This window comes from Cyphellophora attinorum (genome assembly GCF_001299255.1).
Source record: "Cyphellophora attinorum strain CBS 131958 chromosome Unknown Contig5, whole genome shotgun sequence".
Classification (NCBI taxonomy): domain Eukaryota; kingdom Fungi; phylum Ascomycota; class Eurotiomycetes; order Chaetothyriales; family Cyphellophoraceae; genus Cyphellophora; species Cyphellophora attinorum.
Genome location: NW_017253233.1, coordinates 552,602 through 580,455, shown reverse-complemented (window position 1 = coordinate 580,455; position 27,854 = coordinate 552,602). Strand labels below are relative to the sequence as shown.

Below are 27,854 nucleotides of genomic sequence, written 5' to 3'. Positions count from 1 at the left end.
CATCGACAGGAAAGCGTCATCAACATCATCCGGTTTGAGATATGCCTCTACTTGCTCTTGCTGTCATCCGGTCTCGAGTTGCATTCCCTGCTCAAGCAAATATATCCACTACTGTCTGCCCCCAGTCGCTGGCAGCAGCTCGAAGGTGAGAGCAACGGCTGACCTTCAGCGATGGCAAGTCGACAGCATTGCGGAGGCGTAATCAAGAGCCCTGGGCAGCACAGACGTGATTCGAGACCTGAACAGGAAGCAACAATCTCTGATTGCCTTTGATATGGTAGCTAATGATGCAGTCCAGGGCGCCTCCGCTGTCCTATCATTGTACCTCCGTCATTTCAGCCCAAACCCTTCACTCCCAACGACAGCCATCCAAAGCTTTTCCTCCAGCTTCTGCCTCGTCCGATACTGATACAGCCCAATACTGTTGAAGCACGTCCTCGCCGTTGGGAACCTTTCCCCCAACACCAGCTTACTATCAGGAAGATGCTGCGGCACCTCTTCGAGCAGCCTCTGCACTTTAATCACCAAATGCGTCGTCCCTAACGCCGGTATCCGGTCACTGCCCGTAATGAAGCTTAATATCTTGCGCTGATCAGCCGGCGTCACACGCGCGAAGAATTCCCAGAACCACATCACTTGAGGCTGGTGTTCTGGAGGTGGATGCTGTCGACCAGTGGGCCAGTTCTCGTAGATCGCCACCGCTCGGAGGCTGGCGATGTCGAGAGGCTCGTCCGATCCGCGGACGAGGAGTTCGATTTCTTCAGGCCGGAAGAGGGAGAGCGCATTGCCACCGCAAACGGTAAAGAAGCCTCGTTTGAAGGGCTCGTACTGGCGCGCGACAGCGGTGTCGAGGAGGTAGTGGATGTAGAGGTCGACGAATTCTCTTCGGTTCGAATTGGTGACTGCCCGTTTCTCGCCGCCAGTGCAGAGGGGCATCTCAGCCTTGACGCCATATCGATCGGTTTCGACCACAAAATCGCGGCAGAAGGTCTCCTCGACGTTGCCTTCAAAATCCAGGAGCTGTCGCAGACCTTGCGCTAAGGCTGGTCGGAACTGCGCAAGGTCTTCCAGGGTGTAGCCATGCGACACCTTTGGGGTAGATGTAAGTTTGTCGCCAGTCGATGGCGCAGATGCCAGCAACTTCTTGAAAACGAACGGGGGGAACGCCACGTCAAGGATGGTCGAGTTGTATATGGCCAGACCGAACAGAACGCCGACCAGGAAGAACTGCTCGGATGATTCGAAACAGTGCGGGTTGAAGTAGCAGTGCTGCGAATCCTCATCCCAAACAAACAGCCCGTGATTGGGGTCGAAGATCTCGCGCACGAGCAGCAGAAACCATTCTTTCCGCAGGCCACCTGCGTCGATACCTTCCTCGCCGACGAAGTCGATCTTCAGACCCTTCTTAATATCGCTGCCTCCTGATCCAACAACTTCGCTGACTCCTCGTAGACTGTCCTCAACAAGGCACTCACGGCGCACCTTCAACACGAGCCATTGACTAATGGCTCGCGAGCTGAGTATGGTGTCGAAGAATGCTTCTCGAGCTTTGACTTCCATCTGTCTGCGCGCATCATGCTCCAGAATATGAATTTTGGCATAAATGCTGAGGAAGAATGGGTATTGACAAAACGTGAATTTGCTCTTGGTCGATTCCCAGGCCTCGAAATCAGCAACAAGATCAGCGAAGTCGAGTACAGAATTGTAGAAGACGCTGACGGGTAGAATCTGTCCATGAGCGTGAGCGGTTTGCAGTACTTGCTCGTTTCTCGTGGAACTGTCCCTTTTTCGCGGCGTGTAACCTAGATTCGCCTGAAACAAAAGCGCCATTACTCGTGAAGCCGCACGAACCTGCCAGTCTTCACCGTATACTGACAGCTGTGGCCTACCATCGGACGCCTTCGTTGACGTAGTCGAGGCACGGGCGTCCAGCTGCGCATGAAGCTGGGAGGGATGACTGTTATCTCTGTTAGAGAAGCTGGGTACCAAGCCTGCTGTGGGATCGTTAGGCTCTGGGGCTTGGCGCCTCGACTGCCGTGAAAGACGGTAGGTCACAAAGCTGCCGACGAGCTCGACCGTGCGTTGGAAATGATGGGCAGAAAATCGTGAGACCCAAGATATCAAAAGTTGATGAATGTCGCCAGAAACATTAGCCAGAAGCCCAAGCACACGCTTAATGATGCCAGAGTGGTGACCAAGATTTCGCTCGTTCCGCACGGTGCCAGTCCCTCTTCTCCTGGACATGCTTTGAACTTGCGAAGATGTAACAGATCCCGACTCATGCGATCCAGCCTCTGGCCCGGTCGATCTGTGAATCTGCATGTCCGGAGGGTAGATCAATGGGTTGAACAGTATCATGAGCAAAAATCTGCAATCCTCTGGATGCTTAAGCGGTCGCCGTGGTCTCTTGAGTAGATTCTCTGTCGACTTGAGCAGACTTCTGTGCAGATGTGTTTGCGACTCCATGATCTCGCGCTCGATCGTGTCCAGAGGAACACTGTCCCAGATCGTCTGCATATCCTCGTCTAAGCTTTTCCGCAGGTCGGTCCACTTCTTTCGCCATAAATCCCCAGCCGTCGTGATGAGATGATACCACTCGGCCAATTCAAACCAGTTGATCCGAGGCGTCCGAGCTGTGACAATACCTTTCCAACGCTCAGGTGACTGTGTTCGAGGCTGTGAAGGCGTTCTCTCTAGATTTTCTGATCTACTATTACCAGTCCACCAAGATCCATTTTCGGCAATGTCTCCGACGAGCAATGTTTTGGCATCAAGATCGGACAGGAATACTTCCGGCTCGAATGCGGGCGTTTCGAGAGGTTCCGGCTGCTTCTTCTTGGCCGAGGATTCTGTATGCGATTTTGCAGCTGCAGGGCGGTCCTTATGGGGCTTGACGGTAAAGAACGATGAGTTCATGGCCGAGCAGCCAGTCAAGGCATCAGCAATATAGTTCTCGACCGCCTTGAAGATGGGCACTCGAGCAGGCGGCTCATCCAATGGCTGAGGTGGCGACGTCTTCGCTCGTGGATCATCGCATTCAGTCACAACAGCTCTCCTCTGGGGTGACGCTATCGGACGATCATCTTCGGCGTGGCCTTATAGGCGTCATGGCAGGGTCAGAAGTGCTGCGGATCTTCAGCAGCGGTCGTGGGGTGGAGGGTGGAGATTCATCATCGTTGAAGAAGGCGGTGAAAAGGCCATTGCCGTCGACCTCTTGTGGGACGGTGGCATGATCGACCACGGTCTGATCTGCCGCAGCTGTCGGTTTGCTGCGAGACACGCCTCCACCGCGAAGTCTGCGTTCGAAGTAGTGGTCAAGACACCCGTCAAGCAGGCTTCGCGTCCGGGCAATTGATATAGGCAGCGACCGCCGGATTGGAGGACCACTGGAAGTCGAGCCAGGTTCGATGTAGGGCTCCAAGTCATTGATCGTCAGGCATGTGGTACAGCGGAAGACCTTGAGGCCCTGAGGCCAGCGTACGGTGGCGTCACATGTCATGCACTTTCCGGTAATGGGCTCCTGCTTGCCACTCGCCGATGCTGCCACTGGCTGCTCTTTGACGACTGCTCCATTACGCGGAGTTGCCTGCTCGTCTGTGCTCTGATCTTTGCTGTCTCCTCTTGATCTCTTGTCGCCCTTGCCCCAGCCGAAAAGTGATGGAAATGGGTGACTGAAGGAGCGGGTATGGGCTTGTGGTGATGGCGTTTCGGAAGGGACTGGCTTCCTGCGGAGCGTGGGAACGTCGTAGTTGTCTACAGTGTAGTTCGGCGGCGGTGGGAGCGGGCGGTTGTAGTCTGGTGGCGGTCGCGCATGGACAGGCGAGCGCTGTGCCGGCAGCGGACGAGCGGGCGCCCTCTCTGCCTGTTGCGCCTCGTGGGCATGGTGCAACGAGGGCATCTGAGGCCGTGATACGTTTCAGGCGCTTCTCGACGGCTCCTCCAACGAACCGACTCTCACACGCGAATCCACCATTCGCGTGTCGTCAGTGTCACGATCTTCTCACTTGCTATTATGGTCTCTCAATGGAGGGCCTGGCGGATTGATCGTGACCTAGTCGTCAGGCACGTAGTCACTGTATGAAGCGCAGTACTCGAAGAGCATGTTGTGCTCTCGAAGTAGGTGCGAAGGACAACAACCTCGAAACAGGCGGCGTTCCTGCTTGTGACACCAATATCACGAATCGTGCACGCAGAGTGACAATGAAATCGGATATTCTTTGGCTGGCTGTACCAGCAGAGTGGGTGCAGAGCGACTGGTTGACAGGCATGACCCTGGACCCCCACCTGCAACATCTGAAACCAAGCCTGAAAGTCTAGACAGATGGAGCTTAACGCATCTATGTTCCGACCACTACCAGAGTCTACTGTGTCTATATCAAGGTACAAGAACGAGTACCTGCGGCTACTGTCGACCCATATTCTTCTTTCTACTGCACTAGTATGTAAGCCGAGTCCAAACCCGAGGTACATGCGACTACTGCATTCGCAACAGCGTCCTCCAGGCGAGAGACACAGGTGATACAGCACAACGTCAACAATGAATGCCACCCACGGAGGTCTCCTTATATGGACCAAACTTGTTACTCCCAGATTTGGCAGTACGTGTAACGCCTGGTATCTACGCTTGTCCCAAGCTATGGTGTGAAATCAGCTTGTCGCTCAGCATCAGTCCCACCAGGTATGACGTCGATTGTAGATGGCAATTCGGAAGGAGCGGCAGTACACTTGTCGAGCATACCCTTAACTTCTCGACACCAAATACACGGAAGTCCTTGTCGACGACCGCGCTCTTCTCAGCAATACCCATCGTGCACGTGCCCATCATATGTGACCCAGAGAAAGAATGGCTCCTCCAGAAATCCAGGACATCCTCATCGCTTTCGGATCTCGGCACCGCTATGTCGCCGACCGTGTCTTTAGCGAAGCCTGGACTACGCACAAGACCCAGGAGGTCCCTAGTGACCTCGATCGCCATTCTCCGATCGAATGGATGGGAGAAGAAGTTGCAGTCCACGACTACCGCGTCATTGGGATCGGCTGATCTGATTGTGACGCTTCCTTTGGATTGTTCGTTCAAGAGAAAGGTGAAGATTGAGAGCATCGTCGACGCATTGGCCGGGTCGAAGTGGTATTCCAGAGAAGGCACTCCTAGGGCAAACTCCCAGTGTGGTACTGTCTCCAGCTTTAGCAACGCTTGCGTCTCCTTGTCGAGAGCTGCGAACTCGTCTGATTCTATGATGCGGTCGAGTTTGGGATATGCCAATGCAATGCTAGTCCCAACGTGTGCGAGCGGTCCAGTCCCATCCTCTTCCTCCCACTGCTTGCGGGCTGCCGCTCGCCGCTGGGAGTCTCTGAACCATGCTAGACGTTCCGAGGAGGTATCGGATCGTGCCCAGCTGAAGACGGCCAATTGATGATCGTTGAGGTGCTGGCCGACGTTTTCATTCAACTGAACAACAGGGATTTGAAATCGTTGCATCGTCTCTTTTGGTCCAATGCCGGAATGCATCAGTATCTTTGGGTCAGCCAGCGGGCCTGCGCAGAGTATCACCTCTTTCCTGACGAATATCTCTCGTCCGTCTGACAGGAGGACGCCATTCGCCCTGGATCCGTCGAATATGATCTGCGACACCGTGGTCTTGGTCCAGATCGTCAGGTTCTCCGGCTTTGGCTCTAATAGATCGCTGGCCATGACACGGCGGCCTTTGCGCGCAGTAGAAGCTGATATCGCAATGCCAATTGGTTCGCCCGAATTCTGATCAGCACATATTGGGATGCCAGCGTCGACAGCGGCGTCGACAAGATCATAGAGTTCTGCCTCGACTGTCTCCGGAAAGCCAACCTGCAGATCGCCCTCGTAGCCATGGTCTTCGCATCGAGCTTTCAACCGGTGCTTGTAGATCCCCGTCGGGTGATATTTCTCCAGCTGTTTGTACCTGGTTTTGACCTTGTCCCATTTCCACCCATCATCCTGCACAAGCTTCGCGATGTGGTCATAGTCGTCTCTGGGTCCAATGACCCAACTCGAGAAATTAATTGCAGAACCACCACCTAATCCCCTGCCTCGAGCAAGTGACAGCGTCCGGCCATTCAAGTGCTTCTGAGGAACAGTTGTATCCTGCCAGTTCTTGTCGGGGTTAGCTTGCTGGACATACTTGAATCCGTCAACTCGACCGTCAATATCAGCATTGTCACCGCCAGCCTCGATAACCAACACGGTCGGACGAGCTGGAGACGCGACAATCTACTCGCGAGAATACAGCCGGCGGGCCCTGCACCGACAATGGCGAAGTCCCATCGATCTTGCGCCATGGCATGCAAAGCTGGCAGTAAGAAGCAAAGGTGAAGTAGCGACCGACCACAATTCAGCGTGGCGCGCCACTGTCAGTCTTATAAGCACTTGCTTCGTGAGACAACTGCGGTGCCAAGGCCGGCGCCATGCAAATGTGGACCATTCTGCTGCACTAGGATGGACGTCCGAAGCATGATCGTACAAATGGTCAATTGTACGAGGACTCTCTTCGGCAACCCTCACCTACCTTTTCGAGCTATACGTCGTCTGTCACTCGGTGGATGCATGTCGAGAGTATTGCATTGTCCATTTCTGGGCACTCAGCTCATCGCGCACGAGTATGCAAACTGCTGACCAGAGATGAATACCAATGAGACCTGCCTGTCGGTGTCATAATCGGGCGACAGATTTAGTCCACACCTGCCCACGTCAGGTCAGCGCCTACGATGTTCGATGGAACCGTGCTGTAATGCCAAGTAGGACTAGACTCCGATGTCCAAGATCTGCTGTGAAGGTGATCGAAATTGTTAAGGTGCTGAATGTCGCGAGATGTTGCCTGAATCTTGTTCCTGGGTTGCCTTAGCTAAGCGACCTACCTAACCACTAGCCGCTACACCAGGCGACCTTAGCGGTGATGTCCACCTGCAATTCAGAAATTCGATGCGGCTCTTCTGAACTTGTATGGTGCAACCAGGTTATTCATATGCAGATCGTAGCACGTCGACTGTGCGAGCGAACGGTGCCATACGCCTCGCGGTGCATCCGACTGTCTCTCGTCCTATCACAACGGCAGACTCCATACATCCTGCGCCGTCAACTTTCAGTGACCGTCGATCCTCGACAGGATATCGCGCATGCTATACCGACCGAGTCCGTTTCCCCAGCGCCTCTGCAGGGCATCGTACATCAGACAGATGGAGCATCGATAGAAGTCGCGGCGCCGGCGGCTCAGCGTGCAATTCCATTCTCATGTCCAGGATGTGGTGCACTGTCGCAGCAGACGGAGAAACAGGCCCCCGGGCATTATACACGGACGCGGAGAACGGTGCGAGACTGGCTGAAGGGAAATACATCATCGGCGAATGGACACGCATCAGAAGATACGTCGTCGCCGCCCGATGCTAAGAAAGCTGTGGCATCAACTGCGCCCAGCAATATCAAAGTCCCCTTATGCGACCGCTGTCATGACCTCGTCAACAGTAACAAGGGCACATCCATAGCCCATCCATCTATAGAGGATATTGCCGACTCGATAGCGGAATCGCCATATCGACAGAATCATGTCTACCATGTTCTGGACGCTGCCGACTTTCCAATGTCCCTTGTCCCAGCAATACACCGTGCACTGGAGCTCGCCAAACCACGGAGTCGCAATCGGCGCTCACAGCACAATTATTCGTCTCGTCCGACTATGTCCTTCGTCATCACTCGCTCTGATCTCCTGGCTCCGACCAAAGCCAAGGTCGACAGGCTATTGCCATATTTCCGCGAGATCCTGCGAAGCACGTTGACGCACGTCAACAAGGATATGAGGCTAGGCAATCTTCATCTCGTATCTGCAAAGCGTGGCTGGTGGACGAAGGAGCTCAAGGACGAGATCTGGCAGCGAGGCGGGGGAAATTGGCTCGTCGGCAAATTCAATGTTGGGAAGTCCAATTTATTCGAGGTCATCTTCCCAAAAGGCTCAGGCGAAAGGGCGCCTGTTTACAAGCAACTCGTCCAGGAACAAAGCAAGAGCGATTCGTTAGATCAGATTCCTGCTTACCTGCCAGAGTCGCAGCTACTCCCACCCGCACAGCCAGAAGTGCCATTCCCTACCCTGCCCCTGGTCTCAAGCCTGCCAGGCACAACAGCATCGCCTATTCGGCTACCGTTTGGTAACAAAAAGGGCGAGCTGATCGACATGCCCGGCCTGGAGCGCGGTGATCTAGACCATTTTGTTGCGGCCGAGCACAGACTCGACTTAGTCATGGAAAATCGCCCGAAGATCACGCAGTACAGCATCAAACCTGGACAGTCGTTGTTGCTTGGAGGAGGTGTAGTGCGCATCACCCCTTTGCTGAGCGGCGACAAATCCACGACTATGCTGGCATATCCCTTTGTGCCGCTCGACGCGCATATCACGGCGACCGACAAGGCGATTGGAGCCCAAGAGCAGTCGCGAGAAAGTGGCATCGAATCCATTCTCGCACCTGAGGTTGGTGGAAAGTTTCGATCAGCAGGAATCATCACACTAGATGTCGATGTAACCAAGTATCATGCTGGGTCAGTTCTGAGGGCGGGAGCCAACGTCGATCGACTCCCCTTCCGAGTGTATGGAAAGGATATACTGATTCAAGGTGTCGGCTGGGTCGAAGTGACCTGTCAAGTACGCCGCCGGCGAGGGGACACGACGGAGCCTGAAACTACCACTGCAAATGCTGACTCAGGGTCCTCCGCACTCGCGGAGACGTCCGACTCGGCAATGCCGCCCTCGGAATCAGCATGGTCGCCCCAAAACACGATCCCACAATTCGACTTTCCCCAAGTAGAAGTCTTCAGTCCGAACGGTGCTCACATCAGCTCGAGACGTCCGATGAATGCGTGGACGCTCTTCAGAGAGGGCACATTGACCAAAGAGAGAAATAAGCCGATACGGCCTCGCATGCCTATGAAAGGCGAGAAGAAGGCGGCGAAGATTAGGACGAGAGCTGCTGCTGGTGTATGATCAACCACCATACTTCGTACGCGTCTTGCGAATCCTTGCCTGCAGCTAAGTGAAGCTTAGCTGTCTTGACGAATCTTAGCTCTGGAGCTTATCTCTCAAGGCGGGGTCACCTCACTCGAAGGAATCTGGGGTAGTTGCGACTTGCGATGGCACTCACTCTGACACCCGCTGCCGACAAAGCTGCTCTGAGCGACCCGGCAGAGGATCCTACGCTGCAGTCACTGTGATGGTCGACTTCGCAAGACAGCACTGCCCTGCCAAGTCGAAGATGAGTCAGGTCAGATGAGGTATGCCCAGAGCTGAGGCCGCCAGGGCTGGCTGGTGATCATTACAGTATCAGCCTTCGGGCTTCCCGTCTGCGCCCTGAATACCAGAATACGGCAACCTGAAACCATTGGCTAGCTGAGCGCGGCACAACTTCCTTCAATCGTTCACTCGGGCTTCTCTTATCTTTCTCGTTGCTGGAGCCACTCACAGACCTCATACATGCCTGACTTATCTTCCTCGACGCCGCCGATCTATTCCTGACTTCAGCCGGGCTTGACATGCCTGATCAACAGCAGAGAGGCGTGCAAGATGTCGTGTTTGCGCCCGCCATATGCATGAGGAAGCCGTAGGATCTGATCTGACACACCGCGCCATACAAGCATGGCTTGCGACTATAATATGCTTCCTGTCCCGTAACAAGTCGTTCACTTACTTTGTCATGCTTGTGTTCTACCTTGATCTTGCGAGAACAGAAAGTCCTCAGTATCCAATCTAGACTTCAATTGCGTTACGAAGCGTATATCGCATATACTCGAAACATTTCCGCTTTCCACCCGACCCAGCCACTACAAAAACCAAGGCTAGCCTTGACCTGGGACGAAGATGGCCGCCACATCGACCAAAAGACAATACGTCCATTTCGGCAGGGGTGGTGCAGGTATGACTTTCGCCACGGAAGGTCTCCTATGTATATGTCTGATCTCGTGCGATAGGCAACATGATGATGAAGCCAGCAGGCCAAGTCACGTCCAGCGCACAGCCGCCCAAACTTCCGTCGCCGACCAGCAAGGTCGTCGCTTTTCGACGGGCGTGGGCGGCTTGGGCAACATGACCTCTGCAAGGCGCACATCAGCAGCCAAGCAATCTCAAGACGCCACAAGCCAGCAAAACTACGACGACGACGATGATCACAAAGCATATCATGACCATTCGGCGCCAGGGATCGTGCTCGTCAAGGGTGGTCATAGTATTGGCATAGGTACGTCCAACTCGATCTTATCTAAGCTGAGGATGCTTCACTGCCGACACCATCTTTTCCTGGAAACTATCTAGACCAACGAGCTGACTTTGCCTTTCAACATTGCACAGGCGGTTTTGCAAATCGCTACATCCCCTCCAGCGCCGAGGACGAAGAAGCGGCCCACAACAACGAACACTTCCGCCGGCAGAGTTTGGCAAACATCGCTGCTGCGCGCAGCAGGAAATCTAGTCAAGCCAGCACACTCGTTTCGGAGCAAGGCGCGTCAAGACGTGGTAGTCTGGCTAGCCTGAGGGACTTCGTCCGGGCAGGTGGTAGGAGGACGAGTAAGGTCTAAGGCCGCATTGCTATTGTCGTTACTGGAGATCTTTTGCAGCGAGGAAAGATGTCCTGTGCGAAATACGCATACTGATGCGTTGGCTTTTCTCGGGCTCGCTTGGATGCACGCTCGGCCTGATCGACGATAGGCGTCTGACGAGATCGGCTCGACGCCTTACGCACAGTATCCTGGAAGGTTGGGGCCGTTGCGAATGGAAACGAGGCGGGTTTCGACCGACCAGCTCCCTTCTCACAAGGGCAGTTTCGTCGCAACGACGTCAGTCTCGGTTCTGGTAGTCCTATCTGGTACCTCAAACGAGCACGACGTAGTGCGCATTTTCGAACCACGTAGCGGGATTGTGTAATCCGGCCACGGGATCTTGGCGATGCAATAGCTTACCTAAAGTCAGCGTGCACGGCTCCTTCGTTATTGTTGCTGACGCGCTCGGTGATTATGTGACCCTAGCTCAATCTTTCATGATGTTCGATGTGGGCAGGCATTGAACCTGCCCTTACCACCTTTGGAGCAAGCGCAGGTTTTGGGCGTCTCAGCTCCAACCAGCAGACACAAGAAAGACATCACATTACACCTTTGTAAATGGCTATCGTGCCTACCTGTTATGCTGAAGATCTGAGGCAAATTCGCATATGTGATATGTGCATTCCGTCAATCATTTCCGTTGTATATCTCGTTCAGGCAAGCGGAGAAGGATAGTAGCAAGCCGGATGACAAAAGCAAGAGCAGTTCTGGAGGCTTTACTCAAACCGGTTAATGAGAGATTTTGCGACAGATTCCAGCCAGACCGGCTGACACAGTCGTTCTTGACTGCTACGACTGATCTACTAGCCAACGTCTGAGACGGACGCCCGGCATTCGCGTGCTCTGCATGCCACTTGGCCACAGCTCTGCACCTTTGGGATCTCCATGACTTCGTCCTCCGTTTCCTTGGAGCATTTATATTCCCCTTTTCTTCTGGTGACGAATTTGCCGAAAGTACCTCGGCAGGATCGACTAGATCGTCCTGTATCAAACCACCACTACACCACACGTTACTAGTACCTTGACCATATACTAGGAAGCTCCAACTATCAATTGGTCTTCAGAGCGAATAAGTGGAGGTTCTTAAACCTCTTGCGACAATCACCAGGCTTGCGGGCCACGACTCTCGAAGGATTACAACACCACCAACGCCCTCGTCAGTCGTCGGTCCATTCAGTACATATACAGTACCAGCGTCCGGAGAGCAGATGACATATCTTGTCCATCCCAGCCGAATAGCCTGCCATCACCACTACCTACCACATCAGCAGTACCGCTAGAGGCCACCGCCTGGATTCTGGCACCAGGACGACAGGGGCCCGCCCTTCGCCTCCTAATCTCACCGCTCACTCCCAACACACCCAGCCAAGATGTCCCTGTCTAACCCCAGCACCCCGTCCTCCCGCCCTTCCCTCGACATCCTCCCGCCTAACCTTCGTTCACTGGCCACGTCAACCTTCAGAGACCCCGCCTTCCGCCCAGTCAGCATGTCTCGCACCGTCACGCACTCCGACGCGGGCCACACCCTCATGGGCCGGACCTGGAACACACCCTCCACCATTCCCGTGCTTGTCAGCTTCTATCGAGACGCCGCCGGCTCCTCATCTCCAGAATATGCAGGCGGGGATGGGGACTGGGATGCGACGGTGATGGCAGATGCAGACCGGGGCAGGGCTGGCTCAGACGACGTCGAAGTGGAGCTTGATGAGGAGAAACGCCTCGAAGTCCGCCGCTTCTACGTCTTCGGCCACGACCTCAACGCTCATCCGGACCTCCTGCACGGCGGCGTAGTAAGCTGTATCCTAGACAGCGGGTTAGGTGGAGCAGTGGGTATGGCGCTGCGGCCACGATCACGGTCACGGTCATCGACTAGCAGCAGAAAAGGAGGTCTCGGCGTCGACGGCGAAGGCCTCAGCAACACCAACACTCAAAACCCCAGATTGGAGGAACAACAAGGTCTCCCGACATATACTGTTCAGCTGAACGTGCGGTACCGCGCGCCTGTGCGTACGCCTGGCGGTGTGATGGTACGCAGCTGGATCACCAAGATCTCGCTGGACGGGCGGAAGATTTGGGCGGCGGGCAGCGTGGAGGGGCCGGATGGAGTGGTGCATGCTGAGGCGGAAGGGTTGTGGCTTCGGGCGAAGGCGAAGTTGTGAGTGTGTGAGGCGTAAAGTTGAGGCGACATCTGTAGAATTGTTGGATTTTCTGAATGTGTAGCTATCTACACACATTTGCAAGCATTTGTCCGTCAGCTAATCTTCATGAATCATGAGGATCTAGCGAGCGTCAAAGCGACTCGTGCAGCAATAGTGACAGCTCAGAGCGTATGTTTCGGACACCCTCCATGAAGTCCCCCCGATGCCATTGTCAGATTGTCGTCAGCTAAGAAACACCTTTCCCTGCCCGTCCACCATCTCGTCCGTTCCCGGCAGCCACATTTGTGACATCGCTCAGATCTTGCCAGCCTCCATCGCAACAAACCACCAAGCATAGACAGCCCAGGCGGTAGCAGCTAGCTGCCAAGCTCCCAGACGTACATACCACGAGTGAACCGGGCACCGCATTCCCAGAGCAGAGGGCGGCGGAAGCCAGTGTTTGGGACTTCGGTGAGATAGGTTGTGCGCTCGCGCTCGACTGGAGGGAACATGATGTACCAGATCGGGCTGAGGAAGTGAGCCAGATTCTCGATTTTGAGGCCAGGGAAGAGACTCGAGACGATAAGAGCGTGTAGGAGGGCGTTGCCGTTTCCATCGGTCTTGAAGTGCAGGGAGACGGCGCAGGCAATGATAGCGCTGACGATGAAGAAGAAGATGTGGAGGTGAACCAGGACCGACTCGACCTGGTGGAGTCGGCGGACACGCTCAAGTAGACCAGGACGTTGAGCCAAATCGCGTTCTTCGAGACTGACTGCCACATCGGCCTTCTGACCAGTGACAGCAAACTTCAGTGCAACGCCTCCAAGCCAAGCGGGCACGACCTCCTGCAGACTGGCCTTGGACAGATGTACGCCTTGCCAAGTGCTGACGATCTGCCGACGACGGATGTTCTGGATACCAAAGCCGCTACTAGCCAGCACGTATTCGGAGACACGTGTGGCGATGGTGTACGCAGCATACCATTTGAGGATGCTTGCAAGATCGCTAGGCTCGGCAACGACCAGGTTTGTGTTCATGCAGATGCACCCAAAGACCAGCACCCATGAGAGCAGCTTGCCGATGGTGCCGAGGAAGGGCTTGGGAATCTGGTTGAGGGCTGCGAGTTTCTGCCAAGCAGAGCTGTCTCCATAGATGCTGCGATCGAAACCAAACTTGATCTGGCGAGCATTTTGGATGCCTCCGATGAACCAGCGACGGCGTTGCTTCATGTGCTCGATGAAGCTGCTCGGCTGCATACCCTGCTGGAGACGCTCACTGATAGCCGCAGTCTTGTAGCCGTGCCCATTGAGTGTCCAGCCGAAGAGGACGTCGTCGCACATCGAGGTCTCCGAAAACCCGCCGATCTTCTCCCAAGCAGGACGGTAGAACAGGAAGCCGCTGCCGACACACCAAGCAGCTCCCAATCTGTCGCGCAAATTTTGTTCGGCCTCGTGCTGAAGATGTAGGTTGTCATGTAGAGGATCGTTGACCGGAATGTTATAGAAGTCCTGTTCATACATGAGCAAATTGGATGGGTCCCAACGCTGGACTACTTACCTGTGGAGTTGCGATCATTCCGATATCTGAGTCAAGCAGGACGTGAGGAACGAGAGCGCGAAGCCACTTATCGTCCGGGATCATGTCAGCGTCGAGACAAGCGACCCAATCGTGCTTTGGACCCTCGAAGGCATTGTCTGCCAGATATCGTATAGCCTGGTTCATATTGCCAGCTTTGAATCCGTGATGTCTGCCGGGAACCTTTGGTCGGCTGTAGTAATGGACATGCGGGTATGACTTTGCGAATCCCTCGACAGCAGCCTTAAGATCGGTGTCGACGGTCATCGGAGACGAGGACACGAAGCTTGCGAGTCGGCCAGTCCAAGGTCGCAGCTGCACGAACAGTGTCCATGATAATGTCGACATCTTCTTTGCACACCGTGATAATGACGTCGACGCCTGGGACATTGTCACCATGAATGCGGCGTTTTGGTCTTGAAGGTTGTTTGCAGAGAGCTTGGCCTGTGATAGAGACAGTGAGGTCTGCAACGGTCGTCACTAGTTGTGTGTTAGCATTGCGGATGGCGCATGTACTGACTATGGTGACTGACCATGTTCGATGAGTTGCTGGACCAGCAGCAATTTCGCAGCAAGTGAACCTCCTTCCGCGGCCTTCTTCAGGAGGTATAGGTATCGAACAAGACTGGCAAGCTGTGTGGCAGCCACGAGTCGACCGAACTTGCTGAAGAAGGAACCGGATGGCTGAGCGAAGGTCTCGATGTCGTAGCCATGCTTGGGTTCAGCTGTAACCGTGACCTTGCTCGAGTCTGTGATGACGAGCCCGTTAGGGAGCTCGCTGTTCATCTTCGCGGTATGATGATATTTAGGATGATAGGTGTAAGGGATGGGGAATGGTTGAAGGAGTGACTGAGTAAGAGGACTGGGAAGGTGTAGATTGTCAGAAGGAATGACAGAAGTGTGGTTGCAGGGGGTAAGAGATTTCGAGGAAGAAGGTCGACGCGGTGGAGGAAATAAATAGTTGTTAATAGCAACACAGAAGTGACAAACTTGTGAGTGACTATACTTTGCCTCTCCAGTGAAGTAAAGCAGATGTCCATAGCTAGCCGAGTAACCAGACATCTCAATTGCGCTGTTCCCGGCTAAACTGCTTGTCACTCTGATGCCATCTATGGTGACCTTCTGGTGTTTGTACTTCGTGAACCAGCTGCACGCGAACATCTCCTCCTTGGCTTACCAGACGGGTGTCGACCGTGCTGCCTGGATCAGCAGATACAAAGACATCTTCGAAACACAACTCCAAACCCTTTCATTTACAGAAGTCGAGAAGGTCCAGATTTAGGCTGACTGCATCTCCTTAAAATCGTTGCGTGCTGTACAGTCGACATTGTCGACGAAACCCCCTCTCCTACCAGATCCCAAGCCACAGCTTCTTCTTAACCTCCTCCTTCCCCTTCCTCTTCTCTTTCGCTACTTCCCCATCCTCGCCCTTCATCACCACCCCGGCCTCCGCCTCTCTGACACTCTTATCCGCCTCACCCTCTAAGGCTTCCATACTCGCAAGCATCCTCTGCGTCGGCGTCCACGGCCCCAACTCATCCGCATCCCTGTTCCTTCTCCTCAACGCCTCAATTGCCGGGTCATCCTCCATCGTCAAACCTAGCTCCTGCTGCCTCCGCCTAATGAACACCTCCTTCTTGAAATCACTCTCACTCTGATGACTCTGCCTCCTCGCGGCCGCCGCCTGGTACACCACGTCCTTATCCACGCCCGGACCCAAATCAATCACACTCGCCATCTTGATCCGATTCGCGCCAATGCCACCCGCCGCACGCTCCTTCTTCGTCAGCCCATCATCCCAAGGCACGATCCCGCGGACATCAACACCCTGGTCTTCATCCCGATCGAGATCCTCCATACCATGCGCGCGGCGGTAGATGCGGCGTTTCTGCGCGTCTAGCACGTTTCGGGCGCGCGCGAACTCAACTTGTTCGGTGTTGTAGTCCATGTGCATGATGTAGACGGTCCAGAAGTCGGAGAAGAATCGGAGTGGATGGAAGGGGAGCGTGCTCCAGGCGGGGAGGAGGTGGCCGAAGGGTGAGGTTGCGGCGAAGGTCTGCAGCCAGGTCGTGATTGAGAGGACGATCAGAATCCACTGTAAGCCGGACGAGAGTCAGTCAACGTATACAAAGGGAGAGTTAAAGAGGAGGGCGAGACAGACAAACGCTATGAATATATGTATGACCTTGTTCGTCAGGAACCAGTTCATGAAAGTGCCTTTCTCTGGAAACATGTGTGGGTAGCTTTTCTTCTTTTGCGCCTCACGCTCGGTGTTCGTTGAGGACTGATTGTAGGCGCCATGGAGGGTAGAGCCCCTACTTCGCGATTTAGCTAATCGTGCTCCGTGTGATGGTGGGCGGAATTGGTCTGGCTGCTCGAGCACGATTGGTTTGGATGGATCATTCGTTGACGCATAGCGGCGCTGTGAGGTGTGTGAAAGCGAGAATGTAAGTGGACTTGCTCTCTGTCGGGTAGAGTATGCTCTGCTGCAGTTCGCGGCGAGCCTGGTGGCCCGCCGGGCTATCAGAGTGCGGTCCATGTCTCATTCGTAGTCAAGAGCAGCTTGCGGACCAGAGAGCGGAGGTCATCGCTGGACATGCGGGAAAGGCTTGGCATGAATCCTAATCAACTGGCAGATAGTAGCTATTCAGTAGGGATAGTACTTTGCGATGCGACGTCAAAGCCCACCTGACTAGGAAGAGATACACATTGACATGTACTACAATGTCGCAGTTGAGGCTGCAGAACGAGGTAATGGGTGGGCGGCACTGAGTGCAAGAATCCAACGCGCGAAGACGACATTGAGCCTTTTCATTTAACTGTACATTATTCTTCTGGCTATCCGCTCCCGTAGAGCAAACTCGCGTTCCTTCTCTTCTTCTTCCTCCCAATACTATGCTATTATACTCCAGATGGCAATGTTTCTTGCGGTATAGTGCCTCTACCTGTACAGTCTTCAACAAATAAAACCTTATGCTTGACAAAGCCTGCTTTTCGCCGAAAGTGTTTGCAGTGCCCAGCCGTATGGTGGCACGTCTTTGACCAAACATAGGAGACCTTCGTCAAGCGAAGTGCATGTGATGATTTGGGCCCAAACATCCAATTCCTCTATAAGGGTTTCCTATCCCAAAAGTATCAAGTCGCTGAATCGTTAATAGTGTCGTGAAAATGTGACCAGTCTCTGTTCGTACAGGATATTGAGTGCGCTAAGAATGTATTGTGCGTGGTGCATGTCTTGGAACTTTTGTGAGAGAGCGAACAGAGGTCGGTTGATGTGATGGTTCATTCAGGGGTACACCCTGCCTGCAGCGTAGATGCTCGCTGCAGCAGCAGAAGCCCATTCATTCTCTTCGTACGGAGGTGTGGGCCAGTGTGGAGGAGCATATTCTTGCTGCTTACGTTGTTGAATATTGAGTGGTTGCGTTGGAGTGACAGCGTTAGGGTCGAAGTTCACTCCGTTACGCTTGGCTGATGGCGATGGGGTCAAGCACGCAGCTTGTACACCAGCGTTGCTCGAGACGTGCGTCAGGGGCTGTCGTTGGGGGGCCTTTTGTGCATCAGTGGGTTTGCCCTGGTTGAGTCGACGGACAGCGCGATTGGCGGAGCGAAGGGCCTCGTCGAGCAACTCGTCTTCCTCTTCGGGGGTGTCGTAGAAGTTTTGCGGGATGGACTTTCGATTTCTTGCAGCAGGCTGTGCTGGGACGGCTGCAACATTTTCCCTGGACTGGCTAGATCGCGGAACAGAATGCGTCCTTTTAAGAGTCGACTGATTAGAGCGCGATCCATCTTTACCTTGCTGATCCCCGGCAGACTTGTCCAGACTGTAGCGGACGCTTTGCAGCAGGTTGTCGAGGTCGGAGAAATCATTCTGGTGCTCTGGAATCACGCTGTCAACCATGATAGATGATCGATTTGACCAAGGTACGGCTGCAGCATTGGCTTCCACATCATCACCACCTGGGGAAGCCAGACCGTGGCGGCCAGAGAAGCGTCGTGCTCGTTTCCTTAGGTGTGAAAAGAAGCTCTCCTTCTGATATGGCGGAGATACTAGACCACTGGTTGATCCATTGCCGTTAAGAGCACGTTCTGCCTCCAGTCGGTGTGCTTCTGCGTAATGATTGCCGTGAGAGTTGACAGACAGCTGGCGACCAATCTTTCTATGCTTGTCGTCTGTCTGTTGCTGAGTCGTCTGTTGCTCAACTTCTGCAGGTTTCGGTTTCAGTTGCTTCTGATGTGTGGGGACCTGAGGTGGTAGTGGCAGTGGGGCAGCATTTGCCTGTGTACCCTGTGCGTTGACAGCATTTGGTAGCGGAGAAATGGGTTTGATCGATGGCAATATGGGCATCGGCGCAATGGTGGCAGGATTTGCGCCATGAGTCCAAGTTGCTCGTTTATTAGCGGGAGGTCTTGATTGCTTTGCAAGCAGTGCGTCTTCGGTGTGTTGAGGAACTGCTGGAGCACTGTCTCGTGCGATAAGAGATCGTCTGAACCACGATGGTTTCGTTTGGAGGGGTGAATCGACACCCTCCTTGGATCGGAAGCTGAGGTCAGAATGTTTCCTGCCGAGGAGCCGAGAGGACGATTTAGGCCGGAGGGGGTCGACAGCATCAGCGAAGAACTCATGGTCCATGGCTTGCCTTGACGTTGGCCTGTTTTTGGGATCCCACATTAAGCACCATGTCACGAAGTTGCTCAGTCCAAGCGGCCACTGTGGTGGTTGCAGTATCGACTCAATAGCGTGGGGAGCCATCTAGTCGGAAATGTTAGTTAATGCAGGTACGCGGGCATGGAAAAGTCAAATTACCTTCGGAAAGGAAAAGCCTAGCTTCTGAGCCAGCTTGGTGCCTTCTCTCCATTCGCCGCCACCAACGCGAACGCCAGCTTTGGTGTACCAGTTTCCTGGACTGCCCATAATCTCACAAACGCGCCAGACTTGGTCGACTTCGTTGCCGCCTGGGAAAAGAGGCTTCAAGGTGGCGATTTCGACGGCCATCGCACCAATAGCCCAGATGTCCACAGGAGCTGAATACTCACCAGCGCGGAGCAGAACCTCGGGCGCTCTGTACCATCGTGTGGAGACATACGTGGTGTATGGAAGCTTTGAGTGCGTTTCTCGGGCGAGGCCAAAATCGGCAATTTTTATTGAGTAGGTAGGTGGTGTTGAAGGTGGTGTGACGAGGGCAGAGTACCTGCTGAAGGTGGAATGCGAATCCGACGGGGCAGAAGTCGAGACAAGAATGTTTTCTGGTTTGATGTCTCTGTGAAAGAAGTGATGTGCGTGGATGTGATCAAGGCCAGACAAGATCTGGTACAGGATACTTTTGACACTTCTTGGATCCATGACTTTGTGGTCCCTGGCCTTCATGAGTTGATACAGATTGCCATCCATGTACTCCATGCAGATGTGTAGTTTCTTGCTGAATGGGTCGAGGAAGATGTCCAGTGCAGGGACGAGATGAGCGTGATTGGGTAGAGTGCGCAGGAATACCACTTCGCGGAGTTCAAGGCAAGGTGAGAAGGACTCGAAGGTCTTCTTCATGGTCTTGATGGCGACCTGTATCGCAAGTCAGTTCAATGTATCACTTCACATCGGCGGGAGTACTACCATCGAGTTCCTTCGAGCAACATTTGCGCCGGCTGTGCGTACTCTCGCCAGGTGAACACTGCCAAAGCTGCCATCCCCGATCTCCTTGATCACTTCGAAACGATCTTCCAATGCACTCAGCGTATGCGAGTGTGAGCCCGGTCGCGAGCTGAATTCCGTAGCTACCGTCATGCTGAAGTCTGATGTTCCAGCACGCTTGACGGCAATCTGCTTTCGTCTCCTTTGAGTATTCTTGTTGTTGTATGAGTTCGTCTACCGACTCGCTAACATACTGGACAGAGGTATGTCAGGATTGACCAAGTCGTCAGACCCTTGAGATGTCGGTTGTTAAGAGCTCGGACGCGGTTTGGTTTGGCAGAGAAGTTGGCAGAGCGATGTTCAGGGAAAGAGAGCGAGAGCTTGACGATCTGACGGTGACTGTAATAGGTCGGTGAAGGCCCGATGCGGCGGTGGACTGGTCGTAGTAGTATAGGTTGGACCCGTGGAAGGAAAATGAGCAGCTCGAGAAGCTGCTAACGTGCTGCCGATGGTATAGCGGAGTGCAATGGGGCCGCAGGGGCACTCGGAAAGTGGGCTGCAAGGAAGGTGCGACCCCCTTTCTTGTATCTTGGTATTGTTTGACGTTCTTCTAGAGGGATATTACGTCGGTTCTAGGGATTTAGGATACCACACGTAAGGGCGACTGATTAGGTGGGCGGAATTCTGATGTTTAGCGAAAGTGGTCCAGTAGCCTGGGTGATCTGACCAAGGGATGAATGGGGACCGTGTTGATGGATTGAGGCGCGATATGTTGTACAGTGGTACCTCTTAGAGTTGAGTGAGGAATGAGCTCGGGCTGTAGAACTGGGCTGGGATCACCCAGCCTGATGTATACACGTGGTTTTCAGAAAAGAGGGTGATGGCTTTGACGACCTTGAGTGCAGATACATCGAAAAGAAAGGACCAACGACACGGTGAGATGAGGATCGCGCTCATCAAACGAGAAGCCGGAGGGAAATTGAGAAGTGGAAGTCCTGGCTGGTGCCCAGGTGCCGGCGAAGTGAAGTTAGGCTAGTACTAGAGAATGTCTAGTACCGGGCGGCCCTGGCTCCCGCTGAAGCATCAACGAAACAACACGGATGTTCCTGGCTCCACGGGACGTACCATTTCACATTGACCGAAACCTGCGAGCTGCACCATACAGCTCCTTGACTTTCGGTGTGGTCACCGCCATCTGCTGCGCGAGAAATATGAGAATGATGATGATCGAATTCGGGCGATTCCAATCTGCAATTTCACTGCTGCTTGGGGTCTACGAATGGTTTTGGGGCATGACTTTGAGACTATCACCACGAGCTCGACGGGAGGGCAGCGCCGGAGTCCCGTGGTGAGAAGTCAAAACACAGGCATGGAGGCACCGTGGCAGCACCCACGTTGATCGCCTTACAAACTGCCTCAGCCGTTCCGCAGCTCTGGGATTAGCCAGACCAAACTAGTGACGGACCGTCGTGGATATTAATTGAGCTTGATGCCTCCCACAACATCCATCCGAGATAAATTCATTCGCTTTTCCGTTGATCAAGAAGACCGGGAGACACGCGACGTAAGCATATCACACAGTTCTGGCCTCTTTGCGACCAGGTGGCTCACTGCGATTTGTTGCTCTTCCCAGAATCGCCCCAGTGACGAAATATGATTTGTATGTTGATTCGGGTCCCGAGCCTGGGCCTTGACGAGGTCGCTTTGCGAATGGACTTGTATGAGCCAACGTGGTGCCTGGCTCAACCCTTAATGATGACGGCACCATTCCCCAACGAGCATGGTGTGAGTCCGACGGCGGGCTTTAGGCATAATTGTTCCTGGATCTTTCCTTGAAATGATGGTATTGTGGAGCTCTCCCTGGAGGGTTTTCGAAGCGGGCAGTCAACGGTGACGATCCAATTTAGGAGCTGCTCACGATTGGCGTGATATTTCGGTTGCCCTCTTCGTCACCTTGTGCCACGTCTCTGGGTATAATTCTTCTTGGCCAGCCGCGAGACGGCCGTGAAAGCTGCCACAGTAATTCGCCGAGGATCTTGCAACTGGCCAGGATCTTAGGCGCGTGTCAACTTCTGCGGAGGTGTCAGATCTGTCCTGCTGAGAGATGGCTGTGATTTTGCACATCGCGGTACCAGGAGATGCTCAGGTCGGACGGCAGAATAGATCATGTTTGCTGCAAAATCGTGTAGAACGAACCTGGCTGGCTGGATGATCTTTGTGGACCAGTAGAGACCCGAGTCCGCACGCACGATACCGGAAACCTGAGCCTGACCTCAGAACCTCACTCTTGATACTCAAGCTATTCTGAACATGTTCAACATTCGCGAGGTCGCTGAGGATTCAGGTAAGACCCACACGTTTCGCTCTGCCGATGGGACCCTGCTATGCTTTACCAGAACCAACAGCTTGAGGAACATCGTTGATGGACACATAAATCTGACATGAGCGATCTTGCTGCACTCGAAGTGCCAAGACCTTCGTGCTTGCTGCATCGGCGCGTTTGCATTGCATTGCCTTATTGCCTCTGGCAACGAGAGAGAGAAAGATCTTTCCAGGGCACTTGACATGCTGACAGTTCTTTATCGATATGAACAATTGATACATGTCTGAGGGTCTCGAACATTTCGACACTTCTTTCTCTACACTGTCTCTCGTTCGCACGAGCGACCACGGTCCAACCACTGCACACTCATGTATGTACGTGCCTTCTCATTTTCAGCATTACTCTTGCCTCACACATTCGAGTCCATCATTCACTTGCTGCCGCCTGCTTCTGGAAGGTTCTCGGCATCGAATACCTTTCAACTATCATCACTCTTCGCCGCTGAATATCTTTCAAACGTCATTTAACACTTTAGCAGTGTAAGATACTCACCGATTCTTACTGAGGAGACAGAGTCCTCCCCGGCGTCATGCCCGAGTAAGCCAGCTTATCCTACTCAAAACCATCACTAACCTTTGCAGATTCAAATGCGGCAATTGTGGAAAGACCTTGAACGAAATGCAGTTTTCGAAGGTTTCTATCAAGGACTACCGAAGTCGACAAACTCATAGAAGCAATCACGGCGGCAAATTCAGCAAGGGTCCGGGATTCAAGGACCGCAACGGAGTCGAGTTGCCCATGTGTCGCGAATGCAAAGGAGAGCCAGCCACAACTCTCGAATGCTATGGTTGTGAGAAGACCTTGTCCATCGAGAGGTTCAGCAAGTCCCAGCGCAAAAACAAGGATGGGCGCGTGAGTCAACTTCTGCTTTTTCGACCTCGGCTCGCTAACACTGGCAGTTGTGCCTCGACTGCTCGCAGGAACGAGTTGATCGAGAACCCGACATTAAGGATGCTATCCATGAACAGGAGATCTTCGATGAGAAAATGGAGACGGTGAGTCGCATAGGTGACAGCGTCTGCTAGATGCTAATCAGTGGTTCCAGAAAGGTCACAATTCCGCGTACTCAACAGCCGGCTCCAGATCCACACTTCCGTCTGGCATGTCCACTGGCATGTCTCTGCACGCACATCTCGTATCGGCACCGGTGTCTGGGTTGGGGGAGCTAGTGATGTGCACTCTGCCACTACTCGCTCTACACACCTGCTCCAAGACAGCGACAACGATAGTGATGATGTTACGTCCACCCAAAACGGCTACGGCAAAGCTGGATCACAAGTCTCGGGCACATCTGCTGGCTTCGATGATACCCAAGCGATCGAGAGAAGATGGCCCTCCCAGGGAAAGCGATCCGCCTCAAACACCAGTGGAGCGCCCGGCTGGCACAAACAGGGCGCAGTCAAAAAGACTGCTGAGCAACGCGCCAAGGAACGTTTCGACCGCGACGAGAAGAAGCGTGAACGGGAGGCGGAGGAGGAGGAAGAGGCCCCAGACCAATCGGACTCCGACAGCGGAGAGTCTTTCGTGCTCTGAGAGTGTTGTTGGCTCAGTCCCATGGCAAATGCGAACATTAGGAGCGTCGAGCGTTGCTCGGAGGAACATCGGTACTAAGGTGCTGCTGATGATGGGTGGAATCACACTGTGCTTTACGGGCTGCCCAGTAGCGAGCCTTCTCAGGGAGACCTCCGGGGGCTTTGGCGCGGAATGTGAGGCGAAGAACGGCACACAACGCAAGTTCAGGCAAAAATGACATTGATCAGCTTGGCTCTCAGCGACATGGACGTCCACTGGTGGCGTAAGTTGAGTCCAATAACTGCGCCAGGTCACCGAGCGCATGAAAATGAACATCACGGGCTTTCCTGGCCCTCCTCAGTCTTAACATCGTTGACACTGTGTTGACACAACCGTGACTACTCCCCATCTGACTCTCGTCGCTGCTCAGCGAACGCACCTTGCAGGCCCTGACTGAATCGAAGAACACTGGAGGTGCAGAGAGTTCACGTCATGCAGTGGCGTCTAGCGCGGACCACGTTTCTTGTTTCGAGACCCGGATTTTAGGCTTTGCAAGTCTGAAGAACAACTTAAAACGACAGCCGGATAAGCGAGCCTGCGCTCCATCCTGCTGGGCTCTCCAACTATGCATAGTGGACAAACCATGAGAACTCCAGGCTCATGAGAAACACATTATGCATTATGCATGCGATTCCAGCGCTGAGCAGGCACACAAAATCGTGGGACCACGGTCGAACAACATTGGACAAAGAGTCAAGCATCGTGTCGTTGGTATGTATTCACCCCCAACGCCAGGCTACGCCTTCAAGGGCAAACCTGGTCTTTAGCAGTTCACCGATGACGCAACGACAGCCAGTTCTTGATAAGATCCAGCGTCGCGTGTAACCAGCGCACGGGCTCTGCCTCCCGTTCGACTGGCTGTCCAATCGCCCCCATTGCTCGGCCTGACTGACTTCATCCCGAAGCTTCTACTGGTGCATCGCGAGAGGCAAGTCTCGCCAGTGTTACCAGCATATCCTGCCCAGCTCGTTCTCGGTCACGACCTCTAGCGATTACTACAGTACACTGTGGTCGGGCGCTGCTATCTAACGCTTGGTAGGCCCCCAAGTCCCAAAGTCCGGATTGCCTGCGCCTCTTGTCGAGATCTTATCGTCGTACTCTCACAGCGTCAACCTCACTTGCGACACCGAAGCAACTTCGCTGCCTGCTCGCGAATCTCAAATTCACAACATGACCAAAACGTGTCACTACGACGAGTCTTGATCCGAACCAACCTGCTGGGCTGCACAAGATCTTGGTCATCGGCTTTCCGCATATCCAGGCGGCTGCCCGGCCTCGAATTCCACCATAGCTGGCCTCAGAAGCAATATTTCGAGAAGCATACGATGCGACTGACATCCTAAGATCTGTCGCAACATGGCATACCAGGACTCATACCCTCCGCCGCCGGGTCATCCCTCTGATCCTCGCTACCTGAACTCGCAGCCTCAGCATCTTTCAAATGTGCCTGATCTGTCACGAGTACGATCCCGTGATTCAGTTGCGCAAGATGGTTACACATCCGATTCAAGCAGATATTCACGGGCGACCAAACCCATAAATGAAGCTGTGAATTCTGCCTTCACGAACTCGACCGCGACTGCCAGTGCAATCGCCCCCGACATTCTGGCCCAGCTCACGTCACAAATCACTGCCAATGTCATTCAACAGCTGAAGGCCTCCAACATTTCAGGTCCCGGCGTTTCACCGTCCATAGCGCCAGACGCCAGATCATCTGCTGCAGGATCTCCACCCCCCGATCGAGGCAGTGTGTACACACCACCTTCGCCCGGCAAAACGTCAGGTCTGGGAGTCGATATGTCTGGTGCCACCGTGCCTCCAACGGTCTCACACGCATCTCCGCCCCTCAGTCAAGCCAGCAATGCGGAAGAAGATCCCACTTCAAGGCCTAGAGGACCTCAACGGATATCTACTAGCGGTGACATGACCGTCGTTGAGAAGATCTGGGGAACATTATTCAACGAACAGGGGGATCCCACTCCTCGGCTGGGGCAGTTTCTTCGCGGTATAGCCATGCACCTTATAGAGGACTACGAGCCCAAAGGCTCACTGGTTGTCACACCGAGCAAGATGCAGCGGTACTACGAGGAGACAAAGCTCGACAACGAACTGTTACCGTGGAAGGATATCTTTGACGATCGTACTTCGTCCATATCACGAATGTTGAGAGAACTGGAGATCTCGCATCACCTTGTTCAGGCCAAACTTAGTGATCGTCCCGACGTTCCCGGATTAACACCGGAAGGCTTCGAAAAGTGGTTTATCTTTACCATTCAAGCTCATCCCGACCAAGAGTTCGAACGACTGGCCAAAACGGCCCTGTCCATGCCAATCAATAATCCCGACGATAAGAAAGAACGTTTCCCGAAAGAATTGTCTCGAAGGCTATTTCCCGGTCGCAGTGATGAGGCGATCGAGGCGACGTTAATCAAACATATGTCAAAGCACTGCAACTTGAACATCAAAAGTCGCCACAATAGCACGGTTCAGGACCCCCGACCAGTCGAAGACACTCGCGCTTTCGCAACAAGCGTGCCGACGAATGGGATCGCCACCGAAAATCCAGCCACAGATCGACCACAGTCGTTCTCCAGCGTTCATTCGGCCGCTGCGGTCGTGTCAGATGGAGAAGATACTCCCACTCCTCAGCCAATCGAGCGTGAAAGGAAACCATACGTTGCACTGCCGGGAGGAGGCAAATCAACAGTCGAGAGCACGAACGACCCCATGACGCATAGGGCATCACTTTCTACGTCTGCCGAATCTGCTCCGCTACAGAGGTCGCTTTCTAATCGCGATGGTCGGCCGTCAAGACTAGATGACCCGTTACGACCACGGCCACCACCGATTGCCGTTCATCAAACACAAGCGACAAGTCAGGCCGCTGGTTCCGCTCCGCTAGAAATACCGGAAACTCGTCGACATCGTCAAAGTGCCTACTATCGCGACAACCCCCCGAACACAGCAGTTCCGCGACGCGCGCGTTCTCCTTCGCGGGGCAACCATGCCGATTACCCGCCTGACTACGCTCACTACAGCACCAGTGCAGCCAGTGCGGGCCCTTTTGACGACCGCGACAAGCGGTACCGAGACTGGGAACGGCCTGAGCGGCTGGCCGGTGATCGATTCGATGCCGCGAGAATGTCAGCATATGATCCCAGAGACCGTGAACGCGAACACGTTGGCGGCGGTGAAACGAGGTCAAGAGGGCAGAGCATGAGCTATGCGAATCCTGATGAGGAGTACTATCGAAGTCTTGGGGTGAGGGACGGCGCAGGAGCTGCATATCCACCCAGCAGCTATCGAGACGGCAGGTGACAGCACCCGGCGTGTCAGGCCCGAACGATGTATAGCATGAGATTGTTTATAGCCAGTGTTGAGATGTGAGCGTTCATATGTACTTCAGCGATTTGACTTCGAAATATCCATCTATGTACTTGTGTATGTAACTCGATATGTCCTGACTTCTCATATGTGATCCTCGGTGGCACTACTGCGGCACAGCTTGCTTCGATGGTCGCTATTCGTGAATCAGGCCGTCTAAACCATATCAGTCTCGCTATCTAAGCAATATTTCGCTGTTCCGAGGTCGACCAACTTTTGCGTTACTCTCAGTGGCGCTTCTACAACGCCCATCGCGAGTTATGCACGATGCTCTAGAATCCCAGCAAACATAAGTCCGCCAACTGAAACTCACCCGGCAAACACCGCCGACCATGATGGGACGACAGACCTCGGTCGCTACCCCCTCCCCCAGCGCTTTCGGCAACAGCCAGAATGCGGGGAGTGGTGGATATTTGCAGCCCATCTGCATTACACAGTAGTGGCTTCATCTCGCGAGTCATCCAAACACGCGTAAGTGATTGGGTGCGGGACGAATGCTCGGTATGTCGCGATACACTCGGCCAGAGCCATGGTCGAGTAACCATAAATGTGCTGACTCGAGGTGAGTACATATTC

General features: G+C 53.8%; 10 protein-coding genes across 10 annotated transcripts; 4 read left to right on the top strand and 6 right to left on the bottom strand.

The window, feature by feature from the left end:
• Positions 1-330: 330 nt before the first annotated feature.
• On the bottom strand, positions 331-2,916 carry AB675_6873 (putative E3 ubiquitin-protein ligase mug30; the record flags this gene model as incomplete). Its single annotated transcript, XM_018147197.1, has 1 exon — positions 331-2,916. The coding sequence occupies one exon, from the start codon at positions 2,914-2,916 to the stop codon at positions 331-333; it is 2,586 nt and encodes an 861-aa protein (XP_018003367.1).
• Positions 2,917-3,079: 163 nt separating this feature from the next.
• On the bottom strand, positions 3,080-3,898 carry AB675_6872 (uncharacterized protein; the record flags this gene model as incomplete). Its single annotated transcript, XM_018147196.1, has 1 exon — positions 3,080-3,898. The coding sequence occupies one exon, from the start codon at positions 3,896-3,898 to the stop codon at positions 3,080-3,082; it is 819 nt and encodes a 272-aa protein (XP_018003555.1).
• A 720-nt stretch (positions 3,899-4,618) lies between these two features.
• On the bottom strand, positions 4,619-6,312 carry AB675_6871 (Oxygen-dependent choline dehydrogenase 1; the record flags this gene model as incomplete). The annotated part of the gene is made up of 2 exons (XM_018147195.1): positions 4,619-6,244; positions 6,283-6,312. 2 exons carry the CDS (start codon positions 6,310-6,312, stop codon positions 4,619-4,621), a joined length of 1,656 nt encoding a protein of 551 aa, XP_018003496.1.
• Positions 6,313-6,995: 683 nt separating this feature from the next.
• AB675_6870 (uncharacterized protein) lies at positions 6,996-8,999 on the top strand (the record flags this gene model as incomplete). The annotated part of the gene is made up of 1 exon (XM_018147194.1): positions 6,996-8,999. One exon carries the CDS (start codon positions 6,996-6,998, stop codon positions 8,997-8,999), a length of 2,004 nt encoding a protein of 667 aa, XP_018003163.1.
• Positions 9,000-9,869: 870 nt separating this feature from the next.
• On the top strand, positions 9,870-10,582 carry AB675_6869 (uncharacterized protein; the record flags this gene model as incomplete). The annotated part of the gene is made up of 2 exons (XM_018147192.1): positions 9,870-10,245; positions 10,356-10,582. The coding sequence occupies 2 exons, from the start codon at positions 9,870-9,872 to the stop codon at positions 10,580-10,582; spliced, it is 603 nt and encodes a 200-aa protein (XP_018003283.1).
• A 1,391-nt stretch (positions 10,583-11,973) lies between these two features.
• AB675_6868 (uncharacterized protein) lies at positions 11,974-12,762 on the top strand (the record flags this gene model as incomplete). The annotated part of the gene is made up of 1 exon (XM_018147191.1): positions 11,974-12,762. The coding sequence occupies one exon, from the start codon at positions 11,974-11,976 to the stop codon at positions 12,760-12,762; it is 789 nt and encodes a 262-aa protein (XP_018003601.1).
• A 356-nt stretch (positions 12,763-13,118) lies between these two features.
• AB675_6867 (Cellulose synthase catalytic subunit A [UDP-forming]) lies at positions 13,119-15,102 on the bottom strand (the record flags this gene model as incomplete). The annotated part of the gene is made up of 4 exons (XM_018147190.1): positions 13,119-14,249; positions 14,299-14,559; positions 14,642-14,796; positions 14,850-15,102. 4 exons carry the CDS (start codon positions 15,100-15,102, stop codon positions 13,119-13,121), a joined length of 1,800 nt encoding a protein of 599 aa, XP_018003605.1.
• A 562-nt stretch (positions 15,103-15,664) lies between these two features.
• Positions 15,665-16,855, bottom strand: AB675_6866 (uncharacterized protein; the record flags this gene model as incomplete). Its single annotated transcript, XM_018147189.1, has 2 exons — positions 15,665-16,411; positions 16,478-16,855. The coding sequence occupies 2 exons, from the start codon at positions 16,853-16,855 to the stop codon at positions 15,665-15,667; spliced, it is 1,125 nt and encodes a 374-aa protein (XP_018003152.1).
• Positions 16,856-17,602: 747 nt separating this feature from the next.
• Positions 17,603-20,092, bottom strand: AB675_6865 (Sporulation protein kinase pit1; the record flags this gene model as incomplete). Its single annotated transcript, XM_018147188.1, has 3 exons — positions 17,603-19,066; positions 19,121-19,870; positions 19,922-20,092. 3 exons carry the CDS (start codon positions 20,090-20,092, stop codon positions 17,603-17,605), a joined length of 2,385 nt encoding a protein of 794 aa, XP_018003481.1.
• A 5,158-nt stretch (positions 20,093-25,250) lies between these two features.
• Positions 25,251-27,212, top strand: AB675_6863 (uncharacterized protein; the record flags this gene model as incomplete). Its single annotated transcript, XM_018147187.1, has 1 exon — positions 25,251-27,212. One exon carries the CDS (start codon positions 25,251-25,253, stop codon positions 27,210-27,212), a length of 1,962 nt encoding a protein of 653 aa, XP_018003342.1.
• Between the last annotated feature and the right edge of the window lie 642 nt (positions 27,213-27,854).